This window comes from Lepus europaeus, chromosome 19 (assembly GCF_033115175.1).
Source record: "Lepus europaeus isolate LE1 chromosome 19, mLepTim1.pri, whole genome shotgun sequence".
NCBI classification, from domain to species: domain Eukaryota; kingdom Metazoa; phylum Chordata; class Mammalia; order Lagomorpha; family Leporidae; genus Lepus; species Lepus europaeus.
Genome location: NC_084845.1, coordinates 17,636,731 through 17,658,687, shown reverse-complemented (window position 1 = coordinate 17,658,687; position 21,957 = coordinate 17,636,731). Strand labels below are relative to the sequence as shown.

The 21,957-nt window shown below is 45.0% G+C and overlaps 1 protein-coding gene across 1 annotated transcript in view; it reads right to left on the bottom strand.

Moving 5' to 3' along the window:
* Positions 1-21,957, bottom strand: part of CEP89 (centrosomal protein 89) — an 85,230-nt gene that overhangs the window by 57,770 nt on the left and 5,503 nt on the right. The window contains exons 3-4 of the mRNA XM_062176150.1: positions 14,131-14,289; positions 10,163-10,343 (exon numbers count right to left, since the gene is read on the bottom strand). Of these exons, the coding sequence (XP_062032134.1) occupies positions 10,163-10,343; positions 14,131-14,289 (340 nt within the window). The remainder of the gene's footprint in view (positions 1-10,162; positions 10,344-14,130; positions 14,290-21,957) is intronic.

Genomic DNA, 21,957 nt, shown 5'->3' with positions numbered 1-21,957 from the left:
TCCCTCAGAGACCCCGGGCAGGAATGGGTCTGTCACTGAAGGAAGAACACTTCCAACAGCAAGGAGCAGGGATAGAGGCTGCCCAAGAGGAAGATCAGGGTAAACTAGGACCAGAGCTCTTGGGGTTGGCTTCCTGTCTGCCACCCTGAATCTTTGGTAAAATCTTGCTTCCGCAATCTGCTTAGCTTACTACACTGTGCTACAGGCAATGGAGGGCCACCCCACGGGCTGGCAGGAAGGTAGTGGCAACCACCAGCAATATAACTGTGAGAGGGGGTATTTCAGAGCCAACAGCTAAGGCCATGAGGTCCAGCAAGCCCTGCACACATGGCCTTCAAGATGACCCCACTCAGGAGCAGCAGACAGGTCTGTCAATCTAGTCATCATTTGAAGGAAGAAAACAAATGACCCCTGGCTTTTTATCTCTCAGAAACAAACTCCCTGCTCACCCTGTCAAAGACATATTAAGCTGTTCACTATCATTGAAGAAATGTAACACTGATCAGAGACTCAAATGGCATCCTGAAGACACCCTGTATGGAAAACTACTTGGTAGAACCTACTGGTACTGAGGTAGCTCATGTATATCCCAACCCTCAGTGTACACCACCAGAAGTATGGACATCGAAGGACACATCCATCAAAGTCCTCAGTAGCACCACTCCTGAGAGCCTATAACTGGAAACCAAGTATCTGTCATAGGCAAATAATTGAATGGTATAGTTGCAAAATGGGATATTACACAGCAACACAAATGAATCAACATGGCTACACATGAAACTGAAGACTCTCTAGAACCCCAAAGAATGCATACTCTGACTAAATTCATCTCCTTTTCAGAATAGGCAAAATTAATTAAGCTCACTTATAGAGTCTGAATCTATTCCTGGACTCAGGACAATAGTATGTATTTTAAATCATATGCTACTGACAACATAGAAGCAAAAGGCTATGTATTCTATAACTTCACACATTTAAAGTCCAAGAGCTTATAAAGCCAATCTGATATCAGAAGCCTTCTATTACTTGGAAATGAAAACAAGATGCTGGGAAACCTGACAAAAATGCAAGGACGCTACAGAGGCTACAGAGTCCAGAATCTTGTGACTGTATGTGTGACGCGACTGTAAGGCCACCGAGTGATTAACTCCAGTGACGCACAGGATCCAGCCCAGAACTGCACAGCACCTTTCCAGATACCTGCCTCCCCCCCCTCCCACACACAATCCACTGCACAGTCACTAGAGATGTAGCACACAAGGCTCTGGCTCCACTGTGGGGAAAGTTTCCAAGAAGTACGGGCAGCGAACCGAACCAAGGACCAAGTCTACAAGGAGCGGTTTTGATCCATAAGGCAGAGGGACTGCTGGGGCCTGCACTGGGAACTTCTTACGTCCAAGGACATGCGAAACCTCCCCCCTGACTTGGTCACATTAGGATGCATGAGCTGGGTTTGTGCATCCACACCTCCTCACCTGCTGCCCAGGAGACCCTAGCACTAGAAGTTAGAAGTCATTGTACATTGGCTGGAGTGACAGCCTGATGCGTCGCCTGCTATCCTGGCCTTCTATTGCTCCCAGTGGGGGCCAAGTTCACACAGAGATGTTCACACTGGTAGAATAAACCGACAGTGGAAACTTCTACCTGCACACGTATGTATGTTTGTAGGTATATAAATGCAGATGGAGAGATTGCAGAAGAATGCATGCTGTGGCTGCCACTGCTACACTGCCCTCCCAGCAACCAGCTCCCTCCTTGGTTTCCTGCTAAGAGATCCTGATTTTGTTCACTACAAATGGGCTCAGCCTCAGCGCTTGATTCATGGTAATTCTATCCCCTTAAGCCAATGGTTGTTTAAGGGATGGGAGTGTGCCCAGTGAACCGCATGCTGGGATGTTTCCAGGAAAAATGTTTCTCACAATCACAATAAAAACAGAGCAGCCTGATGAGAAGACCCTCCCCCACCTCTTCCTTTCTGCTCTGGGGCCAGGAACTGCGGTAAACACCTGTGACCCTGAAGAGGAGGCCAAAGGACTTTACAATGCCAGGCTTCAGAAGCAGCTCAAACAATTTTCTAGTCCTCTGCCTCTTGGCTTTATGATGGCAGAGAGTTAAATGTCTACTATTGAATCCTTATGTCTATCTATTCCATTACTTGCAGCCAAAAAAGAGTAATAATAAAACAGATATCACACTGACAACAGAGGCTTCTCCAGGAGAGGGGAGGACTGGAATAGAGAGGACAGAGTTTCAGGAAGGACTTTTGTTTATGTACAGTATCAAAGGTTCTATAAGAAATGTGTATCCGGCCGGCGCCGTGGCTTAACAGGCTAATCCTCTGCCTTGCGGTGCCAGCACACCGGGTTCTAGTCCCAGTCGGGGCGCCGGATTCTATCCCGGTTGCCCCTCTTCCAGGCCAGCTCTCTGCTATGGCCCGGGAAGGCAGTGGAGGATGCCCAAGTGCTTGGGCCCTGCACCCGCATGGGAGACCAGGAGAGGCACCTGGCTCCTGGCTTCGGATCAGCGCGATGCGCAGGCCACAGCGGCCATTGGAAGGTGAACCAACGGCAAAAAGGAAGATCTTTCTGTCTCTCTCTCTCACTATCCACTCTGCCTGTCAAAAAGAAAAAAAAGAAAAGAAAAAGAAATGTGTATCCATGTATTACTTGTGTAACAAAAAGAAGACAGCCCAAGTCCTTGGGCCCCTGCACCTGCGTGGGAGACCTGGAAGAAGCTCCTGGCTTCAGATCGGCGCAATCGGCGCAGCTCTGGCCGTTGCAGCCATCTGGGGAGTGAACCAGCGGATGGAAGACCTCTCTCTCTGTCTCTACCTCTCTCTGTAACTGTCTTTAAATAAATAAAATAAATTTTTTTAAAAAAAGGAAAAGTGCAATCAATACAGAAGGACAAGTTACTAGAAACAATAAAATGCAGTGAGCAAAGTGCTCAGAGAGAAATGCAGGAAGTACACACACACCCTCCCCCCCAAAAAAAAAAATCACAAGAAGTGACATAAATGGACCAGTGTTGTGGCACAGCAGAGCCCCAGCTCTGTATTTCCAATCCAGATCCCTGCTAACATGCCTGGGAAAGCAGCACAATATAGCCCAAGTGTTTGGGCTCATGCCACCCACATAGGAGGTCCAGAAGAAGCTCCTGGCTCCTGGCTTCGGCCTGGCCCAGCTACTGCAGCTGAGGTCATTTGGACAGTGAACCAGGGGATGCAAGAGCTCTCTGTGTAACTCTTTCAAATAAATCTTTTTTTTTAAAGTGACATAGAAAAAAGAGGGACAAGTTATCAAAGAAAATATTAGACATATAGAAGACAAATTAAGACAATCCAACTAATATTCCCAAAGGAGAACAGAATAAATAATATAATTATTCAGTTATGCAAAGATAAAATAGGGAAAGAAATCCCCTCAAAACAAAAATGGGAGATAAATCTATGTCTGCAGAATTAAATTACAGACAAATTTCAGGAGGAAAATGGATAAAAAATAATAAATACCACAATAAATTGTGGTGAAGTTACTGAACCTAAGAGGATACAAAATAAAACCTAGAAAAGTGTCAGGTACAATAATCAAGTCACCTAAGAGGGAACAAGATCAGGCCACAACTACTTCCTATCCTTTCACTGGTACACTCTCGGCCTCCTAAAAAGGGTGGGGTCCCTGCTGCATGTCCCACATCACCCTGTGCCTTTCCTTTCTAATACCTGCAATCCTTGCTGGGCCTGTACTGTGGCACAGTGAGCTAACCCACTTCCTGACACACTGGCATCCATACACAGCCAGTTCAAGTCCCAGCTGCTCCACTTCTGATCCACCTCCCTGCTAATGCACTTGGGAAAGCAGCAGAGATGGCCTTAAGTCCTTGGGACCCTGCCACCCACATGGGAGACATGAATGGAGTTCCAGGCTTTTGGCTGCAGATGGAGGCTCTCTCTGTCTCTGTCTTTCCCTCTTTCCCTTGAACTCTGCCTTTCAAATAAATAAATCTTTAAAAAAAGTTTGATCATTCATGTGACTGGATTCTGTGTGGCTCACACAGAGTCTCCTACTACAATGCCTGGTTCTCACTTAGACACTCAATTAATACATACTGAGCTATCTATCTGCCCAGACAGCTCCTCCCAGATATAGTCCCTCACAGGTTGAAGAAACTGAGGTGCAGAGAGGTTACCTGATTTCCCTAAGCCACACGTCTGAGAGGTAGAGAAGGTGGGACTTGAACTCAGGCTCTGAATGGTTGGTCTATTTCCTTAATATAGTTTTGCTTATCTTAATAGTAAATAATTGTCTGCTTCAGAGAAGTATGAATGACCTCACAAAAAGGCTAAAAGTATAAATTACTTCAGAATACAGAATATCTGCAATAAATATAAGAAAGACAATCTCATATTTTTTAAGAAATTAAAATGAACCTCCATGGGCAACATCACTTTCAGAGCTGGTACTATTGATTAGTGATTAAATACCGTTCTTTTTGTGCTCCACACATCAATCTTTTCAAAGATATATTTAGGGATTATTTTATTTATTTTATTTTATGTTTTATATTTTTATTTTATTTTATTCTATTCTATTTTATTTGAAAAGCATAGTGACAGAGAGAAGAGACAGACAGTGAGATCTTTGATCCACTGATTCACTACCTAAATGGCCACAAAGCCAGGGCTCAGCTTGGCCAAAGCTAGGAGCCTGGAATTCTACCCAGGTCTCCCACATGGGTACAGGGGCCCAAGCACTCAGGCCACCTTTTGCTGCTTTCCTATGCATATTAGTAGGGAGCTGCATTGGAAGTGGAGCAGCCGGGACTCAAACTGTTGCTTATATGGGATGCTGGCATCACAGGGGGCAGCTTAACCTGCTGCACCACAACCTGGCCCCAGTGATATATATTTTAAATAATATTATATCAAGGGCTTCAAAAAGTTCATGGAAATTTTTCATTACCTTTTTAAAAGAGATGTATTTATTTATTTAAAAGCCAGAATGACAGAGGGAGAGGGAGAGAAAGAGCTTCCATTCACTAGCTTACTCCCCAAATAGTTGCAATACCCAGGGATGGGCTGGGCTGAAGCCAGGATCCAGGAACTCCATCTGGGTCTCCCCCTGGGCTGGCAGGGGCCTGAGTACTTGGGCCATCTTCTATTGCCTTCTTAAGCACATTAACAGGAAGCTGGATTGGAGGTGGGGGAGCCAGGACCTGAACCAGCACTCTCATATGGGATGCCAGTATCACAAGCAGCAACCAAGCCCACTGTGCCACAATGCCAACCCCTACATTATTTTTTAATTCCATGTTCCATTAACTTTTTGAAGACCCTAGCAAACTCAGGGATACTTGGTCAATTAAAAATGAAAGACTTAAGTCTAAGAAATATTCTTGCTAGACCTGAGAACTACAAACACAAATTTTAATTCTCAACAGGGACACTGGTCATCCTGGTCTGAATCTTGTCTCTGCCACTGGATGCTTGGTTGGTTGATGCTGGATGAGTCAATCATCCTGATTCTTTACATACATGTCTCAGGTATGTGGAGTGGATGAGATGGTACATATAAACTGCTTCACATAGCATAAACACATTTTCTCCTATTATCTCCTCCACCAAAAAACACCAAGACTGTGGCAAACTGAAATCCCCTTCTATCTTCATTCATGCCAGCTGTTCTTGGCAAGGATAATGTGCAGGTGATAATGAAATCTTTCAATGGCTGTCAGTCAGTGCAACTCAACCTTTGGATCCTGGGCTATACAGGGGGATGGACTTTCCTTTTGGCTGGGTAGTAGTAGAGAAACATGGAGATTATCATACACACACTGACAGTACATTGGAACAATTCTTTTTAGGACAATTTGGCAACATCCAGCGTGGTCCGACACACCCTGGTACATGCATCAGACACACACAAGGAAACAACCTAAGTGTCCATCAATACGTGAGTAGGTCAATAAATTAAGGATTGATGTCAAAACAGGAATGCTAAGCGAAAATGCAAAGAAGTGGAATCATTGGTTCAGTAAAGTGACCTTTATAGAATTTAAAAATACAGGACTGTTGTTTACTTACACTTACTTGTTATAAGAGAAAATAAACATAGACTTCTAGAATGTACTCCAAATCCAAGAGAAGATGGCTTTTAAGGGGCAAGGGAGGTTCAGGGTGAAAAATAAAGATTTTAACCTAATCTGTGATGTTCTATTTAACAATAATAAAAAAGAGAATGAAAAATGTCAATATTCATTCTGGAGAAAGAAAACACTAATGTTTCATAAGAGGTCTTCAAAAAGTTCATGAAAAAAAAAACCATGAAAAACTGCAGATTTCAAAATGGTTTTGCACCAAAATTCATATTTCTAATTCCATTGTACACGAACTTTAAAAATTTTTATTTGAAATGCGGAGAGACAGACAACAGATCTTCCATTTGCTAGTTCTCTCCCCATACACCTATAACTGCAAGGACTGGGCTAGAGCAAAGTCAGCAGCCCGGAACTCAATCTGGGTCTCCCATGTGGTTGACAGGAATCCAATTACTTGCGGCATCACCTGCTGCTTCCCAGGTGTATATTAACAGGGAGCTGGAATTGGAAGCAAAGCCAGGACTAGAACACAGGGACTCTGGTATGAGATATAGGACCTAAAGAGACCTTCCTTCCTTTTATGCCAACTGCTCTTAAACACCAGCCAAATGCCAGCTCCCCTCATCCCCACAAACTTTCTTTTTTACTATTTATTTATTTGAAAGGCAGAGTGACAGAGAGATCTTCCATCTGTTGGTTCACTCCTCAAATGGCCACAACAAGCCAGGAGCCTGGAATTCTATCCTGGTCTCCAGGAAGGCAACAGGAACCAGTACGTACCACTTCCCAGCAGCATTAGCAGAGAGCTGGATTGGAAGCCAAGCATCTGGAGACTCAAACTTGTTCTCCAACATGGGATGCCTGCATTACAAGCAGTGGCTGAACCCACTGTGCCACAACGCTGTCCCCTTAAGTACCCTCACATCACTTTCTACTTCCAAAATTTTAAAATAACTATGACAGATTTGCCTTAAAAGAAAAAAAAAAAAGGTTTGTGGGGCTGGTACTGTGGCATAGCGGGTAAAGCCACCACCTGCAGTGCCAGCATCCATATGGGAGCCAGTTCAAGTCATAGCTGCTCCACTTCTGAGGCAGCTCGCTGCTGTGGCCTGGGAAAGCAGTACAAGATGGCCCAAGTCCTCGGGCCTCTGCACCGGCATGGGCAACCTGGAAGAAGCTTTGGATCGGCCCAGCTCCAGCTGTCATGGCCATTTGGGGAGTGAACCAGCAGATGGAAGACCTCTCTCTGCCTCCACAATTCTGCCTTTAAAAATAAATAAAAAAATAAATAAATCTTTAAAAAAAAAAAAAAGTTGTACTTTGAATGACAAAGGAGGCTCTGTAGGGCCAATCCTACATCTTTCTTCTCTCAGTGTGACATTGGTTCAAAGTTATGGCCAGAAACTACACAGCTAAGGAACAGCAGGACTTCACCCAGGCGTTCCAGAGCCGTGCAGCAGCACTCTCAGTGCTCTGGGCAGAATTTGTTCTGGCACTCCTTGTGTAGACAGACTTCATTCTAACATACACAGACTTTAATGTGCAGAATTAACAGTTTAGGAGCTGGCAGGTTAAGCTGCCAACCATGACGCCAGCATCCCATATCAGAGCACCAGTTCAAGTCCTGGCTGCTCTGCCTCCAATCCAGCTCTGTGCTAATGTGCCTGGAAAAGCAGTGGACGATGGCCCCAACATCCACATGGAGATGCAGATGAAATTCCAGGCTCCTGACTTCAACCTGGTCAGCCTGGAGAAAACCAGAGGATGGACAACTGAGCTCCTCCGCCCCCACCGCCCTCCAACTCCGTCACTCTGCCTTTCAAATAAATAACTAAATCTTAAAAAAAGGAAATTAGTAGTTCATTTATGAAATATACATATTCCTTAAAATATGACTGAATGCAGTAGAGGATAATCAATATATTAATGTAGTTTATGTATAAATATATAACAATATATTTATAAAATATAATATATAAAATTCATATATCATATTAATGTATTACATATATTGTGTATATAATATACAATATAAAATATATAGTTTATAAACATCTCATGTCCATAAATAATATTAATGTAGGAAGTCTGCATGTCCAGTCATGATGGATAACACATGATATATGAAGGTGAAAAAAGAAGAAAGATTAAGGTACTACCTCCTGCTATTAAAGAAATGGCATTATCCAGTTTCCAAAACCATAGGCGCATAGCTTAAAACTCAGGAATAGGGTTTGAGCATCTGGTGCAGTGGTCAAGACACTACTTGGGCTGCCCCATATGTCATAGCACAGTGCTGGGATCCAAGTCCCAGCTCTACTTCCTTTCCAGCTAATGAGGACCATGGAGGCAGCAGTAATGATTCAAGTAGTTTGGTCCCTGACACTCAAATGGGAGACCCGGACTGAGTTCCTGGACCCTTGTTTTGGCCAGGTCCAGCCCTAACTGTTACAAGGATTTAGAAGTGAATCAGGGGCTGGCGCTGTGGCGTAGCAAGTAAAGCCGCAGCCTGCAGCACCAGCATCCCATATGGGTGCTGGTTTGAGTCCCGGCTGCTCTACTTTCAATCCAGCTTTCTGTTATGGCCTGGGAAAGCAACTGAAGATGGTCTAGGTTCTCCACATGGGAGACCCGGAAGAAGCTCCTGGCTCCTGGCTTCAGATCAGCCCAGCTCCGGCTGTTGCAGTCAACTGGTGAGTGAACCAGCGGCTTCAAGACCTCTCTCTCTCTTTCTCTCTCTCTGCCTTTCCTTCTCTCTCCGTGTAACTCTGACTTTCAAATAAATTAAAAAAGCTGGCGCTGTGGCTCAATAGGCTAATCCTCCACCTTGCGGCACCGGCACACCGGGTTCTAGTCCCGGTCGGGGCGCCGGATTCTGTCCCGGTTGCCCCTCTTCCAGGCCAGCTCTCTGCTGTGGCCAGGGAGTGCAGTGGAGGATGGCCCAAGTGCCTGGGCCCTGCACCCCATGGGAGACCAGGAGAAGCACCTGGCTCCTGGCTTCGGATCAATGCGGTGCGCCGGCCACAGCGCACAGGCCGCGGTGGCCACTGGAGGGTGAACCAACAGCAAAGGAAGACCTTTCTCTCTGTCTGTCTCACTGTCCACTCTGTCTGTCAATAAATAAATAAATAAAATCTTTAACAAGAAAAAAAAGTAAATCAGCAGATAGAAGACCTCTCTCTGTTTTTAATTTAAAACAATAAATAAACAACAATGTAGGATTAGTGGAGCGGCTAACAATGGAAAAGTGCAGCTCCTTCAACCTCTCTGTGCCTTGGGTTTCCATGCATCATAAGGGCAATGAATGGAACCCCTCACACTTAGAGGCCAGCTTAGTTAAACTCACCTAGGGCTACAGATGGAGTTGCACATTTCTAGTAGGCATCAAAAAATGTCAGCTACTATTGAGAGACATGGGGTGACATTCCCCTTCTCAGGCAAGAATTTGAAGAAAGGTTTCAATGTGCAGACTGATCTTGGATAAGGGATAAGAAAACCAGTTTAGAGGGTCAAAGAAAAGGACAGGGAGCCAGCGCTGTGGCATAGTGGGTAAAGCTGCCACCCATAGTGCCATCATCACATATGGGCGCTGGTGCAAGTCCCAGCTGCTCCACTTCCAATTCAGCTCTCTGCTATGGCCTGGGAAAGCACCAAATCCTTGGGCCCCTGCACTCGCATGGGAGACCTGGAAGAAGCTCCTGGCTCCCAGCTTCAGCCTGCCCCAGCACTGGCTGTTGCAGCCATTTGGGGAGTGAATCAGTGGATGGAAGACCTCGGGCTCTGCCTCCCTGTAACTCTGGTTTTCAAATAAATAATAAATAAATCTTAAAAAAAAAAAAAAAAAAGGACAGTATTATGAACTTCTGAGGGAAATCTACAGTAAGAATATGAAGATTTTTTTTCTTTGTCTTTGAAACATAAAGGAAAGAAGTTTAAATTTTAGAATAGCCAGGTTAAAATGATACTAAATACTGGAGCAAAAGTCATCAAATGCAGAATAGAGAAAAGGAAATCCTTACTCCATCAGGGTACATGTAAAGAAGAAACTCTGGCATGCGCAAATCACCTGATTTTTGTGTGGCTTCGCATACTCGGCATCATGGCAACCTCCCTCTTCTTTCTGGGCACTGCCATCTCCCACCTCCTCGGAGCTGGAGGAGAGCTCTGTTTCATCATCCTCTTCCTCTCCACAGCTCAGCATCTCAAAGGATGGTAAAGAAGTTCTCCTTTCACTCTGCCAACTTTGCCTGTGTTAGAACATGAAACAGTAAAGCAAAACAAGCCATTCATAACTTGACAGCAACATGTATACACACGTGTCAAATGCCATGCCTCCGGACCCTCAACATAAAAGTACTGTAAGGTGCTACAACATATACAGGAGCAAAAAGACTGCAGTACCCACTGTCACTCCTCTTTGTATACTCAGCATTTGTAGTTTTTCTTGTTTGTTTTTATAGTTATCTCTGTTTTTGATACAATTTGCCTACATAGTCAACATTTTAAAGGGTAAGAATCAAATAGAGAGGCTGTGGTTGGCATAGCAGGTTAAGTCACTGCTTGTAATGCTGGCTTCCAGTATTGGAGCGCTGGTTCTAGTCGTGGCTGCCCCACTTTCAATTCCAGCTCCCTGCTAATGTGCCTGAGAAAGGACTGGAAGATGGCCCAAGTACTTGGGTTCCTGCCATACAGGTGGGAGACACAGATCCTGCTCCTGGTGTAGGCCTGGTATAGCCCTAGCTGTTGTGGCTCTTTGGGGAGTTGGAAAGTTAATCAGTGGATGGAGGATCTCCCTCCCTCTCTCTGTCACTCTGCCTTTCAAATAAGTAAATCTTTTTTTTTTTTTTTTAAGATACCTTTCTTTTAAAAAAATATTTACTTATTTGAAAGGCAGTCACAGAGAGAGACAGAAACAGCGAGATCTTCCACTCACTGGTTCATTCCCCAAATGGCTACAAAGGCAGGAACTGGGCCAATCCAGAGCCAGGAGCCAGAAGCTACTTCTGGGTCTCCCACATGGGTGCAGGGCCCAAACACTTGGGCCATCTTCCGCTGATTTCTCAGGCACTTCAGCAGGGAGCAGGATTGGAAGTGGAGCAGCCGGGACTTGAACCAGTGCCTACATAGGATGTCTGTGTCTCAGTCGGTGGCTTTACCCACTATGACACAGCACCCAGCCCCCACTCCTATTTTTAACCTTCTAAATTCTTAGCTTAGAAGTAAATAGCAGTCATCATCCATGAAAATTTGTTAAAACTGGATACTGGAATTTATGGTCTTATTTGTGTGTACATACCTAACTTTGTCATTCAATGGGAATTTATACTGGTGTATGACTTAGGCAAGGCTGGAAGCTGAGTTGTTTCTTAATACCACTGATCAGCACTGCTGAATTCTTTCCTTCCCCTTTGATCTTATCATGGATGCAGTATGCTGTACACACTGGGCTTACTCTAGGGCATTCCAGGGCACCTTGCTGCCACTGCACCAGAACTTGCAATTTTATTTATTTAATTTATTTATTTGAAAGTGTTACAGAGAGAGGTAGAAACAGAGAGAAAGAGGTCTTCCATCCACTAGTTCCCTCCCAAATTACAGCAACAGCCAGAGCTAAGCTGATCCGAAGCCAGGAGCTTCTTCCGGGTGTCCCACATGGGTACAGGTCCCAAGGACTTGGGCCATCTTCCACTGCTTTCCCAGGCCCTAGCAGAGAGCTGAATCAGAAGTGGAGCAGCTGGGACTCGGCGCCCATATGGGATGCTGGCACTATAGGTCAGGGCTTTAACCTGTTGCACCATAGTGCTAGCCCTAGAACTTGCACTTCTTTCCACTTCTGTAATATGTTTTGAAATACAAGGGAACTAGTATTCTCTCCAGATTTTCTTTTTTTTTTTTCCCCCACAGGCAGAGTTAGACAGTGAGAGAGAGAGACAGAGAGAAAAGTCTTCCTTCCATTGGTTCACTCCCCAAATGGCCGCTAAGACTGCGTCAATCCGAAGCCAGGAGCCAGGTGCTTCCTCCTGGTCTCCCATGTGGGTGCAGGGCCCAAGGACCTTAGCCAAACTCCACTGCACTCCTGGGCCACAGCAGAGAGCTGGACTGGAAGAGGAGCAACTGGGACAGAATCCAGCGCCCCAACCGGGACTAGAACCTGGGGTGCCGGTGGCGCAGGTGAAGGATTAGCCTAGTGAGCTGTGGCGCCAGCCTCCAGATTTTCTGAAAGTTTTATTTGCTTATTCTTTTGGGTGAATTTTTGGACCATTTCCTTACTTTTTTTTTTTTTCCCAAGAGGTGTAATGTAATGCCTGCAATAGCCAACAATCTGGGTTTGGAACCAGAAACTTGGAATGCAATCCAAGTCTTCCACATGGGAGGCAGGAATTCAACTTCTTGAGTCATTATTGCTGCCACCCAGGGTCAGTACTGGTGGGAAGCTAGAGTAAGGAACAGCATCTGGGAAATGCCCCCAGGTACTCAGACGTGGGATGGGGGCGTCGTAACTGCTAGGTCAAATGCCCACTCCTCATCTTTAGTTCATGTTCAGCTAAGCATAATTCTTAACTGAAGAAAATGGGCCACATTCAAATATCACAATAAGGAACAAGGACTTAAATGTAAGAAATAAAAATCAAAACAGGGCCTAAAAGAAAATGCATTAAGTATAGGGGTATTTTTAAAAGTTTATGAAAAAAGAGTATGTTTTTAGCACAAAAAATTTAAAATCATGCTTATATTTTTCATAATACACATTTTTCCATGAACTTTAAAAAGACCCATCATATGCATGGATTTAAAAAAAAAAAAAATGGGGCTGGGGCTGTGGCACAGCAGGTTAAAGCCTTAGCCATATATATATATATAAAATACACACACACACACACACACGACAGTTAAGAAAGGCAAATTTGGGGGCTGGTGCTGTGGCATAGCGTGTAAAACTTCTGCCTGCAGTGCCGGCATCCCATATGGGCACTGGTTCTAGTCCTGGCTGCTCCACTTCCAATCCAGCTCTCTTCTATGGCCTGGGAAAGTAGTAGAAGATGGCCCAAATCCTTGGGCCCCTGCACCCACGTGGGAGACCTGTAAGAATCTCCTGGCTCCTGGACTCAGAAAGGCACAGCTCCAGACATTGCGGCCAATTGGGGAGTAAAGCAGCAGATGGAGGACCTCTCTCTCTCTGCCTCTCTGTAACTCTGCCTTTCAAATAAATAAATACATCAATCTTAAAAAAAAAAAAAAAGCAAATTTGATATTCCCTGCTCCTACCCCACAAACACCAAAAGCCCTTCAGCATCTTGCTGCCACTCATAAAGGAGACACCAACCCTTTCAAGGTGCCCAGGGCACCCTCATCTCAGTGCTGTCCTCCACCCCAATCTTCAGGCATTCTCCAGCTCACGGGGGTTCTCCCAGGTGCAAAGATCTTCCTGCAGTTGCTCCTATGTCATATCCTCTCTTCTCCAACTGTAGTGCTCATCCCAGCCCCACACTGACCTCCTGCAACCCTCGAGCTTCCCCTGGTTGATTCCTGCACCCCCAAGCTCTCCCCTCGGCCTTCTCTTCCTCAGGAGGGAGCCTTCCTGACCCCCTGGCCCTGTGTCAGCTCAAACCCAGCTTGAAAAGGAAAAATGTTAAAGAAAAAAGGCTTAGGACAGACGGCAAGGAAAGAAAAATTAGTAAGTTATACCCAGAGGACAGCCATGTGAGAGGTGATGAGTGACAACTCTGTTGAGGTGCGACCCACAGAATCCTTCTAAGGGATAAAGTAACTCAAGTCACTGGCTCTGTGCAGCCATGAGAAGCACCACTGTTTTTAAAACAAGTCATAACTGAACAAGATCCACTCTGGAGAGAATTTTGATCTGAGAGTAACTAAGGTCCCTGGACAGTGCCCCTTTGACACTGGTGGTGCAAACCTGACCTCTAGCCATAGACACATGCACATGTGTGCACACACACACACACACACAGAAACCATGCTGGGCTGCTCCTCTTGTGCCCTGACAGGAAGCAGAGCCAGGGGTCCCATCCCTACCGAAGTCTCTGCTCCGAGGAGGTGGCATAGGGCTCGATGAAGCTGTCCTTTTCAGCGCAGATCGTGTTGTTCTCAGATTGGGATCTCTGGCGAGGCTGAGGAATGGCGACTGTCCGCCCAGTCAACGTTGTTGCCAGGATGGCTGCAGCCAGAGCAGACCTAGGCACAAAAACATCATTGAGACAGTGAAGCGTGAACGCCGTGGGGGAAGGCTGAAGCCACACATATGCATCACTCGAGGTTTGCCTCCTGCCCTGACTCTGTGCCCACAGTCTATGTGCCATCAGAAAACCTCATCTGATTCTCACATCACTTGCATCAGCACTTACTACTGGTGTCTCATTTTTCATGGAAATCCAATGACTTGTAAAGATTTCCTAGCCAACAGATAGTGGAACCAGGTCTCTAATTCAGGCGGTCCGACTCTAGAGCCTTTATTCAATTTCTGTGCTAAAAAGTCAGAATAGAAAATTTTAAAAAAAGAGAGAAAATAAAAGAATTTCAAAACCCTTGAAAATTTTCCAAAAACATAGTGAAGACAAAGCAACAGATTTACCTCCTGCCTAAAAAAGAGCAAAACAGGGCTGGCATTGTGGCACAGTGGGTTAAACCACGGCCTCCAATGCCAGAATCCCATATGGGTGCCAGTTGAGTCCTGGCTGCTCCTCTTCAAATTCGGCTCCTTAATAATGGCCTGGAAAAGCAGAAGATGAGGGTCTAAGTGCTTGGGCCCCTGTACCCATGTAGGAGACCTAGAAGAACCTCCTGGCTGCTGGCTTTGGACTGACCCATATCTGGTTGTTGGAACCATTTGGGGAGTGAACCAGAAGATGGGAGATCTCTATCTCTCCCTCCCTCCCTCTCTCCCTGAAACTCTGCCTTTCAAATAAATAAATCTTAAAAAAAAAAAAAAAAACACAACTGTCCCAACTTACTGCCTGGACAATTTCCAGGTCACAGCAAGAGACAAGAGATGAAGTGGATTCAGGAAGTCTCCCTGATGTAGGGAGATGGAGGTGACAGTCTGGGAACACCCAGGCAGATAGAATTTGCAGGAAGGGGTATTAGAGAAGGAGTGGCAAACAGAACCCAGGAGATCTGCAGAAGGTCCCCACGGGTGTTCAGCAGAATATTCCTTGGTATACACATATGAGAAAATGACCCAAGCTCAGGGGAAAAACATCCGAAAGGAGTAGAGGCACAGGTGCTTACATATGGTCTAAACAGTGCCTGTTGCCACCAGACAGAAATGTTTTTAATTTTTATTTATTTTTTTGGACAGGCAGAGTGGACAGTGAGAGTGAGAGTGAGAATGAGAGAGAGAGAGAGAGAGAGAGAAAGGTCTTCCTTTTTCCGTTGCTTCACCCCACAATGGCCGCTGTGGCCAGCGCACCGCGCTGATCTGAAGCCAGGAGCCAGGTGCCTCTCCTGGTCTCCCATGCGGGTGCAGGGCCCAAGCACTTGGGCCATCCTCCACTGCACTCCTGGGCCACAGCAGAGAGCTGGACTGGAAGAGGAGCAACTGGGACAGAATCCGGTGCCCCGACCGGGACTAGAACCCGGGGTGCTGGTGCTGCAGGCGGAGGATTAGCCTAGTGAGCCACGGTGCTGGCAGAGACAGAAATGTTAAAACTTACCACTCACAGGACATGGAGCACAGGGCTCAGAACAGTGGGGGAAAATTCACCCTGGCTGAGCGCCACTCCAGATCCCATGGAACAGGTCCTAAGGACAAGACTCAGACGGTCACACTATTTCCTTTAACCGCATCCCAGAACAAAGTCCAAGAAGATTTATAGGAATACAAAAATATCCAGCACCCAGCAAGCTAAAATTCACAACACCTTATAACCAATTCAAGATAACGAAGCACGCAGAGTCAGGAAAACATGACCCATGTTAAACCAGAGCTCTTGAGATCGAGATATTCGAAATAAGAGGGTTCACTGAACCATTACAGATGGGTTGGAAACATGTCCAGGCCTACAGCTGAAAGTGTTTTTATGAACTTTGGAGAAAGCTAAGTTATTTACATTGAACCTGTATTAGCTTCAGCTAAAAGGGGCAGGAAAACAAGAAGGGTGAAGGGCCTTTGGGATAAGAGAAGTATGTGTTGCATCTGGGTTGACTGAGGTTAACAGTTCCACAAATTAATTTTAAGCACGAAGCAGTGGCCCTGGTGGGCAGTGATGGGATTTAAATCAAGATTTCTACATACATACTGGGAGTTAATTAAATTTAGGACATCACAGAACTTTTCAGGATTTGTTTATTTATTTGAAAGTGGGGGTTGGGGGGAGAGAGAGAGATCAATCTTCCATCTTCAGGTTCATTCTCCAAGTACCCACAACACTAGAGGCTAGGCCAGACCACAGCCAGGAACAGCATCCAGGTGGCAGGGAGCCTAGTACTCAAGCCATCAGCACTGCCTCCCAGGTTCACTAGCAGGAAGCTTGTTTGCAGTGGAGATAGGACTGAACCCTAGGCACTGAGATATGGGATGTGGGTTAACCCACTGTACTACATTAACTGCCACAGAATTTTTTCTTTCACCATTCATAATAAAGAGACTATCAATCAACTGAAACCTATTCCAAATTACACACACACGTTAGAATTTTTGGAGAAGACACTGAGACAGCTATTATAATGGTATTTCATATGTTCAAAAAGCTACATAGAGATATGGAAAATTTTTTATAAAGACCTGAACTTCAGGGGCCGGCGATGTGGTGTAGTGGGTAAAGTTGCCGCCTGCAGCGACGGCATCCCATTTAGGCACTGGTTTGAGACCCAGCTGCTCCACTTCCAATCCAGCTTTCTGCTATGGCCTGGGAAAGCAGTAGAAGATGGCCCAAGTCCTTGGGCTCCTGCACCCACATGGGAGACCCGGAAGAAGCTCCTGGCTCCTGATCAGCTCAGCTCCAGCCGTTGTAGCCATCTGGGGAGTGAACCAGCAGATGGAAGACCTCTCTCTCCCTCTCCCTCTCTCCTCTCTCCCTCTCTCTCTGTGTAACTCTGAATTTCAAGTAAATAAATAAATCTTTAAAAAAAAAAAAAAAAAAAGACCTGAACTTCAGGAGATGAAAATAACAATATCAGTCATGAAAAATACACTAAGATTAACATCAGATTGCATACTGCATAGGAAAAAAAAAATCAGTGGAATTGGAATGCTATTGTTTTGGCATACTTTATTACATAGCAATATATAATTAGTATATCTCACCACATTGATGTGGTGTAACTAGGTGGCTAGTTTAGGTCTGAGATAACTGGAAGTCCTTGCAAGCCCCCAATATAATGCTATCCCTCTACCTGTCAATCAAAATGCACCCTTTCCCAGGATGCACCTTGGGACATTGAAGCGGGAAGGGAGAACGCCATGAAAACATGGATATTAAGGTCCACATAGAATTCATGGAGGCATCATAAAATTCCCAGGTGGTTTCATGCATGTAGAGGTACCACCCCCTACCTCACAAAAGAGGCCAGCAACTGAGCAGAGCTCTCTTTTGCCTTGGAGCAAGGATGGAGGTGCTACTCGGGTACTCTCTCTTCCCCCTTCGCACCTTTTCCCTTGGAGCAATCCTCTGGCCCACTCATAAGGGATATTTCTCTGTGTGCAGCAATCCATACTCACATGTGTACATGTGCTCACTTTCTTATCTTTTGAATAAATCTTATAACTTGGTGCACCTTATAAATGTCTGCATTTAATTCTTATCTTCAAGGACCTAGAAAAAGATTAGTATATAGCCATGCCCAGGGCCCGCATTGTGGCATAGTGGGTAAGACCATTGCTGCCTATAATACCAGCATCCCATATGGGTGCCAGTTCATGTCTGGGCTGTTCCACTTCTGATCCAACTACTTGCTGATGGCTTGGAAAAAACTGCAGAAGAATGTGCAAGTGTTTGAGTCCCTGCCACCCACATGGGAGACTCAGATGAAGCTCCAGGCTCTTGGCTTTGGCCTGCCTCAGCCCTGGCCATTGTGGCCATTTGGGGAATGAACCAGCAGACTGAAGATCTCTCTTGTGTTCTCTTTTGCTCTGTCTCTGTCATCCTATCAAGTAAATAAATAAATCTTAAAAATAAATATATATATATATATATATATACACACACATCCATGCACACAACAAAACAGTGCTGGAACAACTTAATTTCCACATGGAAAACAAGCAAACTTGGATATATACCTCCCACATTTAACTCCAAGTAGATCACACATCTTAATATAAAGCCTAAAACTGTGACATTTCTAGAGGAAAATATGGAGAATGGCTTTGTGACCCTGGGGTAGGTAAAGATTTCTTAGTTATGACAAAAAATTTATAAATTAGATTTCCAACAAATCAAGAATTTCTGCTCTTTCAAAGACACTATAAAGGGACCTGCAGCACCAGCATCCCATATGGGCGCTGGTTTGAAAATGTTTGCATTTCACATATTTCATAAGAGACTTGTATCCAGAACATATAAAGAACATTCAGAATACAATAAAAGACAAAGAACCCAATTTTTTAAAAAAATTATTTTAAAGGTAGAAATACAGAGAGAAAAGGAGAGAGAGAGATAGCTTCCATCTGCTGGTTCACTCCCCAAATGGCCACAACGGCCAGGGCTGGGGCAGGCTGAAGCCAAGAGCCAGGAGCTTCATCCGGGTCTCCATGTAGGTGCAGGGGCCCAAACACTTGGCCACCTTCCACTGTTTTCCCAGGCAAACAGCAGGGAGCTGGATCAGAAATGGAGTGGCCGGGACTCAAACCGGCACCCATAAGGGATGCCAGCAATGCAAGAAGAAGCTTAACCTTCGACACCACAGTGCCAGCTCCACAACCCAATTTTTAAAATTTAGAAAAGATTTGAACAGATTACTTTGCTACAGAAACTATACAGATGATTAAAAAAAACTTGATATAAAAAAATTAAAATTGTAAATAAGAAAAGTATACACATGACAAACAAGCAAAGGTCCCGGCACCATTAGTTATTAGAAAAACACAAAATAGGGGCCTACACAGTACAGCAGGTTAAGCCTCCACTTCTGACGCCTGCATCCCACATTAGAGTCCCAGTTTGAGTACTGGCTACTCTGCTTCTGATCCAGCTCCCTGCTAACACACCTAGGAAAGCAGTGGATGATGGCCCAAGCAGTTGAGTCCCTGCCATCCACATGGGAGACCCGGGTGGAATTCTGGGCTCCTGGTTTTGGCCTGGCACAGGCCCAACTGACCATTTTGTGAATAAACCAGCAGATGAAGATGTCTCTGTTTCTCTGCCTTTCAAATAAATAAATCTTTTTTAATGCAAAATAAAACCACCAGGAGACACAACTACTATGAGATTAGCACAGGCTGATGCCAATCAGCTCAGTCCTTACTATGACTCATTTCTGTTTCAAGACTTTAAAAGCACCTGATGTTCTCCCAAGTTTCCTTCTAGGTTTTCTGTCACATTCCATGAGAGATGCAATCCCCAGCCACTGGACCAGCCCAGACCCTGCTGTAAGAGCAACACCTGTGGAGATGAGTCAAAGAGTAGCCAAAGGCCCCCTTTTGCTTCTTTTTAATACTAAGATCTCTGCCCCAGGAGAAGCTTACACCTTATTACCGTAACATGTAACTTGTGTTGGAGCATGTTTCTGAACTGTGCCTGCCATGAGCTTGCACCACCCCTACATGTGATGACAGGAACCCTCCTTCTTCCATATTCAATTCCCTCTAAAATAAAAGATAAACTATTTCCTCTACTCTGGGAGTCACAGCTTGGGAGCTTTGGGCATTATGCCCAGGGTTCTCCGCATTTGCTCTAAATCAATTATTTGCATGACAGCTCCTTCTGGTGCATTTCTTGATTGAACCCAACAGGAAGTGGGCCAACAATCTGGATAGTAACAAAATTATGATATACACAGATTTCTGTCCTGGCTCAAGGCTCCCATAACCCTTGCTATTTCTTAAGTGATTAGAGCAGCAGGAGCATCTTTTGTTCAACTTTTCGGCCTTTTTCTCCTTGGTTCCAGAGTAGCCCTGGAACAGCTTCAGAACTGAGTTTCTGTCAAGTGATTGTTGGAAACTTCACAGATAACCACAGGATAGGGACCCGCTTGTCTGGGGATCCAGCCAGGCGTACAGAGGTCAGGAATTTTCAGCCCTAAACCCTAAATTCTGGGGAAGGGAGAGAGGCTAAAGGTTAAGTTGATCACTGTTAGCCAATGGCTTAATCAATCATGCTGATGTAATAACGCTTCCATAAAAATCCAAAAACACTGTGTCCAGAGAGCTTGCAAACAGCTGAACACATCAAAGATTCCAGGAAGATGAACACAAGATGCCCATGTGTCAGGAGGGTGGAGAACCCCAACTCCACAGGGAGCACTCGCGTGCTCAGTGCCCATCCAGACCTCACCCCACATAGCTGTTCATCTGGCTGCCTGTCTGATTTGTATCCTTTAAATACTCTTTATAATATAATATGTAGATAAGCATGTTTCCCTGAGATCTGTGAGCCACTCTAGCAAATTATTCAAACCTAGAAAGGAGACTGTGGGGATCCTGATTTACAGCCAGCCAGCCAGAAATGCAGGTCAAACAAATGGCTTGTGACTGGCATCTGAAGGGGGACATGGGCAGTCTTGAGAACTGAGCCCTAAAACTATGGGGTTTGATGCTATCCTCAGGTAGACAGTGTCAGAAGCAAACTGGAAGACACCTAACTGCTGTCCTGTGCAGAACTGATTATTTGCTTGCTAGCAGGAAAAAAAAAAAATCCACACATTTTGAGTCAGAGAAGAGCTCTGTGTTGATTGCTGTTGGATGAGAGTATAAGAGAAAAGTGAGTTTGGTTTTTTCTATACTCTCAGAACTACACACCCATTACATGTCTAAAAATTTAAAACCTGGCCAAGACTATGCCTCTGTGCTCTTCCTTCTCAACCTGGGCCTTGGCAGGAATAATGACTCCCACAGCGAAGGGTGGTGAGAAAGTCAACATGGACCAGGGACACCATCGACACATACAAGCACGTCCATCAAGTGTACTTCAACGTGACGATGGGAACTCTGGATGTGCACATGGACATGAGGCCCAACAAAGCTGTTGCTGCCAAAGGAATATGCCACACCCCACACCCCACATACATATACAGAAAGCACAAAAAAAGATGAAGGTTCACCAAAGAAGCACTAAACACTGGCTACCTGTGCACCTGTCACCACTTTCAAGAATCTGTATACAGAGAGTCATTAGAGAAAAAAGTTAACTAACCACTGATTGTCAAATAAAGTTAACCACACATACAGGGCCAGCGCTGTGGTGCAGCAGGTTAAAACTCCAGCCTGCAGTGCCGGCATCCCATGTGGGCACCAGTTTGAGTCCTGGCTGCTCCTCTTCCAATTCAGCTTTCTGCTATGGCCTGGGAAAGCAGTTAGAACCTCTCTCTCTGGCTTTACCTCTCTCTGTAACTCAAGTAAATAAAATATTTAAACACACACACACACACACACACGGACTGCCCCACCCAAGTGGCTGGTGAGGATATGAAGGAACATGTCTGCTGGAGTAAACATGAGTAGATCAGCAACTACAGAAAACAGTTCACCGGTTTCTTATTAAATTAAGTACCCACCTAGCGTATGATCCAGCTACTCCATTCCCAAATATTTATCCAAGACAAATGGAAGCGTGCATCCAAGGATTTGTGCATACATGCTCACAGCAGCTTTATTCCAGTAACCAAAAGTCAGAAACAATCCAGATCTCATCAGCAAGTGGATGGATAAACAATGATGGCCTACTCATATAATGCAATATTATTCAG